Here is a 9,980-nt window from a genome sequence, read left to right as displayed (position 1 = left end):
CATGGTATGGTATGCTGTACATAATCACGGAAACTGTCAGTGTGTCATTCTGTCAGTCAGTCATTCTGTCTGTCCCACGTTTTTCTACTCACTGACGTGGTCAATCTATGTGAAACTGCACATAGGCATTGAGGACTGGCATAGGTAGAAGGTGACAAAGCTACCAATGGGTATGGACTAGTATATATAATCTTGCAATGTCAGATGTTCATAATAAATGTGGCTCAAGTTTCAAATAAAAAGGTAAACGTAGGTAAAAACAACCTCAGACTTCATACCATTTTGAATACTCCAACATTTTTTTTCTACTTCAGCAACAAGCTGACGTCACCTCATTCTAGATTTCTTAATATGGTCCTCTGCTCCCTACATGTTACTGCAAATGTTTACATTATACACTGCTACATATAGCTATATGCTAACGTCAGGGAAACATGTGAAACTGGTTTCTGCTATTTTGAATTTCTCACAGATTGTGGATCATATTCATGCTGGAACGTGTCTGCTCTTGTTTAGCTTTTACTGGTGATTTTTCACTGTAGAAAACGCCTCTAATCTCTGGTACAGTTATTCCTCAGCTGCAAGTACTCTGCTAATTTACATGTAGTGAAGTGCTAATGTCAGGGAAACATGTAATCGTGGTTGCTGATGTTGTTAATTTCTCCCACATTTTGCATCATATTCCTGCTGGAACATGTCTGGTTGTGTTTTGAAATTTTTATTAGTGATTATTCACGGTAGAAAGGGCTGCTTGCCATTTCCCAGCTGAAACGAACGGTGCAGAGAAGCCAAGATTCAGAAGACCTGAAGAAGCTGGCCAATGAGAGCAGACTAGGCCTTAATGGAAGGGGGGGCTTAAACAGACAGGCGCTAAAATGGAACAGAGGATGAATACAGGTGTTTCAGCTCAGACAATATGAGGACAATAAAGTGTTTTTTGAACGTTAAAGCATGTAAACATATATTTTGGGTTTCTGCCAGAACACCAATGAACCTGAAAATAAACATATAGGTTTGACCAGTGGCTCAGCTAACTCTACACAAAGTTTTGTCCAGCTGATTTAAGGATTTCATTTTAGCAGGAGCCAATTTCATTTATCATTATGGTTAGTAAAAAGCAGGAGGGTGACTGTCTATCAGAGCCAGTCCTCTTAATGAGAACACAAAGAGAGAACAGCATCACACCATTTACCTTCCACTCCATGCGTTGTGGTGACGCAGTTGGCGATGAGTGTGTCAGCCCGAGTGGTAACGCTAGTCCTAACCGTGAGGCGCCTGTATGGTGGTCCTCCAGACCACAGGGGGCGCTGTTCACACTCCTGGGGCTGGCTGGGCCGCTGCTGCCCGTGCCCATCCCCCTCTCCTCACCCTCGGCCCTCGCTCTGTCTCTCACTCGATCCAATGGGTCCACCAGGCCCTCAGAGGGCAGCGCCATGCAGCTCTGGTAGCGCTCTAATGGTTTGTTGTTGCTGTGGTGTCTTCTGGTGAAATAAGGACTGGACTCTGCACTTCCACCTCCGGGCCTGTCGGTGGCGCCACCTGCAACAATAACACAGCAACATTAGCATGTGTTAGCAAACTCATAAGGTTAGGACTCAAGTGATTTGCTGATTAACATTACATCACCTAATGTTAACACTGTGGAGAACAGTTAAATTGTTGTTTACCTGCTCTGGAGCCCCGCCCTCCATCAGCCACACCCCTTCTTGAAGAAGACCCCGCCTCTCTGGTCAGAGACCTAATAATGGCAAAGAACCCAGCATAATATCCAATATTATTTATGCAGTTTTACAAAGTTTAAATTCACAAAATGTGTTAAAATCAAAATGATGAAGAAGACCTGAACTTGGAGGGCGTAGAGGGGGTGGAGCTTGACCCATGTGCGACGTTGCCATTGGCTGTTTCGTACTTCCTGTAAGTGCTCGGGGAGAAAGAGCAGCTGAGGTTCGAGTGGCGCCTCTCTCTGTCTCGGTCCCGCCCGTGACGACGCGGGGTGAGGGGGGAGTTCAGAGGGGGGAGGCGCGCGAGAGGTAATAGAGGAGGTGGAGACATCAGTCGTCTTCCTCCTTCATCTTCCTCTTCCTGGAGAGGCGGGATCTGCTCGGTGCTAACCAATGGCGTGCTCCGGCAGCTCTCCCCCCCGGTGTTGTAGGCGCTGGTGCTGTCTTTGTCGTCAGATCGTTCTCGCTCCGGGAGCTCATTGATAGCCGATAACTCGTGACGATGAGGGTCATTATCATCGTCATCCTCGTTGTCATTATCCACACCTAAAAGTAAAGAATTTTAGTTTTTAAGGTCCAAGTTTAAAGAGGAACTGCAAAGGAACAACGACACGCACATTTCACTCACTTAACATCTGGAGACAGGCTCTCCTTTGGTAATGACTTTTGTTGAAACTAATTTTGGTCTCATCAATTTGGTGACATAGTAACGTTAGCAGGCCCTCGTCCACAGAGATCGCCATGTTGCACCGCCATGTTTCTACAGTAGCCCAGAACGGACAAACCAAACAATAGCTCTAGATAAGGCCGTTCGCGTTTTCACATTGGCCACCATAGTTAGCAGCCCCTCAATAAGAGCGTTGGATTTTTTTTTTTTTTAAATTACGTGAAACTGCTTTATTCAGTGTTTTGCTGGTTTAAATTAATGGTCTGTTTGTTTTGGAGAGGAAGAGACCTCTGAGGATAATTCAGCTCTCAGTAAAAACCTCCTGAACAACGAACACTGAAGGAATTTTAACAGGAGGTTTCAGCTGGTTGCAATTTCATTGCTCATCACCTCATTGGTAGATGCCACTAAATCCCCCTAAATTAAGTTAATCCGTACAAAAAAGGGAGCAAAAATGACCAGATGCGGTTTTACAGCGGGGGTAACGTGGCGGACTGTCTGCAGGCCCGGAGCAGTGACCATCTGGAGTCTCTGCCATAACTTGTTTAAATTATTCCTTCAAGTCATAAGATGGAATAAAGTGGAATTTCTCATTTGTTTTTTCTCCTTCAAATGCTCCCATCATACAACAGAACAGACAGGATGTCAGATTTGGGAATTTCTTTTACACGTTCCCGTTTAGTTGTTGTCATGGTTACCTGCTTCAGGAGGGCCTGGTCGCCCCGCTCCAGCTGCCACCGTCTCCTCCTCCATCATCCAGGCTTTCAGACACCTCTCTCTGAGCTGCTGCATCTTCTGCGCTCGGAGAATGTTGCGGCACTTGAACTCCAGGTGGCGTAACTCCTCCTCAATCAGCGCCATCTCATGCTCGCTTAAAGTCGCATTGCAGTTCACGTCCACCGCAGACGAAGAAGCAGCTTCCTCCTCTCCTCCCCTCTCTGCCTCTTCTCTCTCCTCCTGGTCCTTCACCTCTGCTTCAGTGTCTTTACACTCATTTTTCGCCGCTTCTCTTTGCTGTTTTTCGTTACGTTTCTCGTACTGGCACTTGATCTCCAGCAGCTCCTGGTATCGCTGGCACTCTTCCTCCGTCAGGCCCGGCATCATCATCGCTAGAGGGGGCTGGTAGTGATGGTGGTGGTAGTGCTGTAGATCAAAAGTCAGGTGTTAGCAGCACACAAATAATCTCCTGGGCGTTTGTTTGAGCCACCCATCCACTACCTTGACTTCCCATCGTATATGGACTTTCTCACTCTTTATACAACTTATGGGGTCATAACATTAACCACTGCCCATCATGTGAGGTTGTTGAACCAGGGAATTTGTGTGTTCTAATTGACTTTGCATCAGCCCCGTTTCTGTGGTGATGGCACGTTAAAGTGTCACCGTCATGTAAGGTGACCCGGGTCGGTCATTGGATGTATTTCTGAGACCAGATTGGCTGTACTTTGTGTTTGGTGCTAATTAACCAATGTCAGCGTGCTAACATGTTAAAGTAAGATGGAGAACATGGTAAATATTATAAATGCATGCTAGCATTGTCGTTATGAACATGTTAGCATGCTGATGGTAGCATTAATCTCAGTAGGGCACAGCCTTATGACTGTAGGATCTTAGTCTTCTTTAATATCTGATACAAATAAAGTCCAAATCTCTTAAAGAAAAGACCAACACTGTTAAAAACAAAGTCTCTGATTATCAACTGTGCTGAATGTTGGATGACAGGGAAAGTGTGCCTTAAAAGGGATCTTCACCCTGACAGCAGGTAAAATGTTTTTATCTCTTTTTATCCAGCAGCAGTAAAGACAGAGGAAGCACTGGTCACAGCTCCTGTTGCTATGAGACGGCTGACAGCTCGACTGAAGTGCACCACTCTAAATAATAGCATAAAGGGTTTTCTCAGTGCTGAAGCACATGAGCGCACACGGAACATCCCCAACGTCCATCTGAGCCATTTGGGTCATTTCAGTTGTTAAAAGAATAAGTCGAGCTGTATTCTGTGTTTTTGGTCTCGTCAGCAAATCCTATGAAAACCCTCAAGACCATCGATGTGTTAGTTTGTCTCTCAATACTTCCTCACCTCCTACCCTGCCTGTGCTGGTCAGCCCCAAGCCCATCGGTTCCAACTGAGGACGACAAAGTTTATTCACCAAAAACAGATCATTACTGTAGTTTTAAGAAACGTAGCAAATTTATTGGGGACTATTTTCAGCAGCAGATTAATCCACACTTGGGGCTCTTCCCAATACCCCCTCTTAGCCCTACTCCTTGGCCCTACCCCTACATTTGCTCGCTCCTGTGAGGGGTAGTGGTGTCCTAACTCCTTTTTGCGTGTAGGGGTAGGGGGCATAACGAGGAGTAATGGGTATGAAACTAGCCCTTCGGAGCGAGGGATTTCAGATGCTGACTTGCCAGCGAGGGGTAGACGTCGCCATGGCTACCACCGAGCAAGAGACGAGGAAAAAAGTTTATACATAGCTAACGTTACCGTCATCAGGTTGCTTGTTAGCTAGCTAGCTAGCTAGCTCGCACTATCTGGCGTCTGTCATCTGTCCTGGTCTGCAAAATTGTCGGACTTTTCACATTACTTTAACACGCTAGCTAGTATAACTATGCTGCCTCATAATGTTAGCTGGCTAGCTAGCAGAAGTCCCCTGTCATCTGTCGTACATCAAAGCATGATGAATGTGGCAAACGCGATCGGTAGGATGAATAAGACTCCACATTGTAGCTGGAAATGTAGATGGCTCGCAGCTTCCTGTTTAAAATAGTTACGTATGCGTGAACGTATCCAACGCAGTGACGTAGTGAGTGGTGTCCCAATTCCTAGGTAAAGATTTCCACCCCTACCCCACGTTGCTTCATGTTGAGGGCCAAAGGGTAGTGGACATGTGGGGGTATTGGGATTGGGCCTTAGTGCTCTAGTGAGTATTTGTGTCAGGTGTATGTGGGAGTCAAAATAATCTACAGTGTGTGTGTTCATGGTAATGAAGGAACATGTCACCTGGAGCAACAGTGTGTCTCACTGATGGGTTTTTTGGACAAAAATGGAGCCTTACGGCACAGAGGAAGAGGATACATTGTTGGTCTGGCTGTTTAATGGGACTTGATAACAATAGTTAAGGCTGCTGTCAGCCCTAGAGTGGTCTCCTCTGGTCTGAATCAGGGACTCATGTTGTTCCAAAGTTGTATAATTGCCTAGAGTTGGTTCGTGTTCTCACGGCAGCATTTACAAGAGGACCAGATCAAATGCCTTGTGTGAGAAAGCTGCTCTTGATTGGTCAGAATTTCCATGTGGGAAAAATCCAGGAAGTAAAGCAAACGTTGAAGAAGAGTACACTTGCAAGATAAATGTGACACTTTCTAATGTCACAATGGAGGGACAACTACGCAGGTTGATTTTAGCGCTGCTCATCGTGGACTATATTGCTGTCATTGTTCATTTTAGTCAAACCATACAGTTTGAAAACGAGGCGCGGCTCCAACTAGAAAACAATGTTTTGATGCATTGGATGTGCTGAATGTGCATATTAAGGCAGTACAGGAGGAGGTGCACATTAATAATCCTCCAGGACTGTAACATGCTCATGTTTAACCCAAACAATGTGTCATGTGACTGCAGTTGCTTCACATCCAGGTTGGAACACCTTCTCACCACAAACCAACCGCACCAGAGTTCCTTTGGAACCGGACTGAGACCACCTCTTCAAGAAGGTCTTGGTCCGGTTGTTTTGGTGTGTTCACACCTGAGTGTGATTGCTGTGTTCACACCTGCACAAACGAACCGCACTGAGGAGGCAAACGAACTTGAGTTTGATTGAACCGAACCAAACAGGGCAGGTGTGAAAGCACCCTAAAATAAAGAATATCATCAGACTCACTTTTTTAACTAGACAACCTGCGGCTCTGGAGCCACATGCAGCTCTCCAGTGACTCCCTGTGGCTTAAAAAAAATTACACAGAATGAAAAAATTTTGTTTTATTTTTAACATTTTAATTTTCATTTACTATTTTTGTGGGCCTAAAGTGATTACATTCTCCAGTAGTAAAAATGTGTAGCCTTTACACCAAATTAAATAAAAAAATAAAAAGCCCAATAAATAGCCCACTACAGAGTGACCATGGAGACAATGCTAACCACTGTACCACCGTGCCGCCATGACCTTCATTGTAAGGCTCAAATATGATTTTTTTTTCTATGGCCATAAGTGGCTCTGTTGATAGTACAGGTTGCTGACCCCTGCTTCAACAAGACTCATGTTGATATACCTTGTGGTGGTGATGATGGTGGGGGCTATACGCTGCTCCTCCTGCTCCTCCTGCAGCTGCCCAGTCCAGGCCGGGGAGGGAGTCGGAGCTGAGCTGGAGGTCTCGCAGATGCAGGAAAGGAGGGGTGGTGTCTCCTCTGCCATGTCCGGGGCTGGGGCCGAGGCCTGGGCTGGGTCTGGGTACAGGAAACAGGAGGGGTGTGCTGTATTATTACAAACTAATCTGAAAGATCTTCTCAGTATAGTTGTGTTACTATCCTCATGGCTGAAGTCAGTCAGATATTTTGCTCCTGTCATGATGAAAATTTGGCAAAATACCAGTTTTGGTTATTTTTGCTTTCGATAGGCTGACAGCCATTAATTAGCTGGTTAATTTAAAAAAAAAAGTAAAAAAAAAAAAAGACTTAAATTACAAGAGGCCTTTCCTTTTAGTCCAGCGCTCCACTGACTCAGCGAGCTTTAAGGCTGCATTTCAAAGTTCTGCCCAATTTAGAATTGGTCAAATGCTCTGTGATGTAAATTTTATGCCTTTTATTTTATGTTTCTGTGGACACAGATGCTGAGTGCAGGTCAGAGTCACTAGCCATGTTTCCATCAGCCTGTTTAGATGCGCATCTAGAAGTATCGCATCGGAAAATTATGATGGAAACGCCAAAATTAGAATTAAAATCCCCTGATTCGCACAAACTAAAATACACTCGCTTTAGCCAGGTTTTTCGAAATCGGTAATGCATTTACAAGCTGGTTGCCAACCACCAGAAAACGGGCCCCACTTCTTGGGGTCCTGGTCCTACCTGGGGCTGGGTCCCGCTCTGAACTTCCTGGTGCTGCCTGGTGTGTTGGTGGTGTTGGTGTTACAGGCACTGGTCTGATCACCCAGCAGGTCGTGCTCAGACGACTCCTCGTAGCGGGTGCTGTCGTCTGTCCGGCCCACTCCGCTGTCCAGCTCCTGGCTGTTAGACAGCAGAGGAGCCAGGCTCAGCAGAGGAGGGAGGGGCACAGGGGGGTCTCTGTCCTCCTTCTCTCCTCTTTCTCCTTCCTCCCCATCCTCATCCTCCTCCTCCTCCTCCACATCCACATCATCCCCAGGACCTTCTCCACCTCCTGCTCCCCCCGGGCAGGCCAGGCCTCCTCCTCCTCCTCCTCCTCCTCCTCCTCCTCCTCCTCCCCGGCAGAGGCGATAATAGCCAGAGGGCTGGGTGGAAGGGAGGGAGCAGGAGGAGGCTCGTGGGTTTGGGTGGAAGCCTCCTCCCTCCAGAGTCAGCTCCATGTCCTCCTCCGGACCATCAGGGTTGTCATTCTGGAGGACACAGAAAATGAATTTGAAAATTATAAAAAAAATTCATTCGTCAAATGATTTGGTTTGTAAATGGCTGAAATTATGTAAACAGACTTTTTTGGTAACCATGGTGACCTTAGAAAGTCTAAAGAAGCCAAAACAACAGCAACACTTAAAGTATAGACAACAACTTCATTACAAGACCAATGCGTGTCAGCTTGTGGCCTTCATCATCATGACTCTGATGGCGTTTCGGTGAGATGACTGCCAAGACCAGCAAATGCAACTTTTAGCGTCACACTGGGACGATAGATGCACCCACCAGACCACAGCGTTTCTCCCAGTCCCGCCCCACTGTGCTTTGACTGGCTAATGCTGACCCTAACCATGACCCCTTTGCCCTAACCACCTCTGACCTCATTGTGACAATCAGAGTATACAATGTCTCTGTGTGTGCGTCACAGAGATTACGCTCCAGTTTTTGGATCAATCCTGCGCCTCAGGAGATCCCAAGCCGGGTAACTGGACTGTCCTGTTGTTTCACTTACCTGCTCATCCTGTGTTCTTCTAAGAGCTGCTTCAGAGGCAAATACAAACTGTCCTTTTTGTCAGTGGTGTTGCACCTGGGTCCAACCCACGCCCACTATAGGCTCTCAATAGGGCCATTTGTGTTGGCACATTGGCCACTGTAGTTCCACAACACGCTTGGCACACGGGAGAAGTTTCAGTTCTGCAACATCACCAATAGATGCCACTAAATCCTGCACACAAGACCTTTAACCACAGCTTTGTCACATTCTCACTCTGACCTCATCACATATCGACGTTTGGTCATGGACCCAGGAGCACCTTACACATCATATCTTGATGTCCAAGGTACCCTGGGTGTGTTGGTTGTTGACGTTCTGGGACGCCGTGTCAACTTCAGCCTGTTACATGCATTGTCTGTTTTCAAAATACACTTCTGTTTTCACAGGAAATGTACAGTTTGCATACAGTCTCTTTCAAAATAAAAGCACTACGTCCGTACAACATTGTGAATTGATGTTTTTTTCCTTCAACAACAAACACACATGGTTACGTTTATCCAACATATGTATGTGGTTGGGTCTAGAAAACGACCAGGGTTTGGCTTTACAGTCACACAGGAAGTGAACAGCGGGGTGAAAGTCAGTGGTTGCTGGACCCATCCACCACCCCTCCCACCCGCCCTACTCTGACTTTTGGCACCTTAACTTTTGTTGTTGTCCGACCACATGTCCCCCTGATGCCGCCAGGTACCTTTAAACAACAAGGGCTGCCAGCCGCGTATCATGCCGACACGAAAGGACAGCTTTTTTCTCGTCTGTGTCTTACGCCGGAAGTCAGTGACCAAGTGCTGGAATGCGAAGGTCTATCCGGTCGAAGTGGGATGCAGAGGTTCTGTGGCTTCTTCCACCATCAGGTTGCTGAAAGACCTTGGTATCCATGGACAGGCTCTGCAGCAGACAATTAGATCAGTCTCTGAAGCGGCCGAAAGAAGCAGCCAGTGGATGTGGATCAAGCGGACGGACCCTTGCTGGGCTCAAAGAACACCAACATGACCCACTCAGCTGGCCGCCTTTGATGAGGGTGTCTAGTGTTGAAAGGCTGAAACACTCCCTGATTCAAAGTGTACACTACTGACGATGTGTCCCAAAAATTTAGATCCTTCCCTGTCAGAGAGACTCCTCCAATGCCACTCTCAACATCAAGACAAACATCACGTGAGTGCATACCATCTATTGGCACACTTAACAGGGGGATCTTAACTTAACATCAGGTCCCGTGTTTTTATGATTCCAATGACTTCGGAGCTAGACAGGGTTGAACTTAAATATAAAGATAAAAAACATCTGCTACATATGAAACTTACAAATCAAATCAAATCAACTTTATTTATATGGCACTTTTCATATGACAGTAACACAAAGTGCCTCACAGAGGTTAAAAACAACAAAGATCCAAAACAGAAAACAAAAAAGAAAAGAGAAAACCCAACCCTCCCACCCCACATAGAGATACATAAG

At 46.2% G+C, this 9,980-nt stretch overlaps 1 protein-coding gene across 1 annotated transcript in view; it reads right to left on the bottom strand.

The window, feature by feature from the left end:
* Positions 1-9,980, bottom strand: part of LOC126402225 (PDZ domain-containing protein 4-like) — a 79,946-nt gene that overhangs the window by 6,319 nt on the left and 63,647 nt on the right. Inside the window, exons 9-14 of the mRNA XM_050064007.1 lie at positions 7,448-7,953; positions 6,655-6,829; positions 3,087-3,531; positions 1,841-2,267; positions 1,668-1,738; positions 1,193-1,539 (exon numbers count right to left, since the gene is read on the bottom strand). Coding sequence (XP_049919964.1) covers positions 1,193-1,539; positions 1,668-1,738; positions 1,841-2,267; positions 3,087-3,531; positions 6,655-6,829; positions 7,448-7,953 — 1,971 coding nt within the window. The remainder of the gene's footprint in view (positions 1-1,192; positions 1,540-1,667; positions 1,739-1,840; positions 2,268-3,086; positions 3,532-6,654; positions 6,830-7,447; positions 7,954-9,980) is intronic.

The sequence above is a fragment of the Epinephelus moara genome, chromosome 16 (genome assembly GCF_006386435.1).
Source record: "Epinephelus moara isolate mb chromosome 16, YSFRI_EMoa_1.0, whole genome shotgun sequence".
In the NCBI taxonomy this organism is placed as follows: Eukaryota; Metazoa; Chordata; class Actinopteri; order Perciformes; family Serranidae; genus Epinephelus; species Epinephelus moara.
This window is presented reverse-complemented; position numbering and strand designations above follow the sequence as displayed.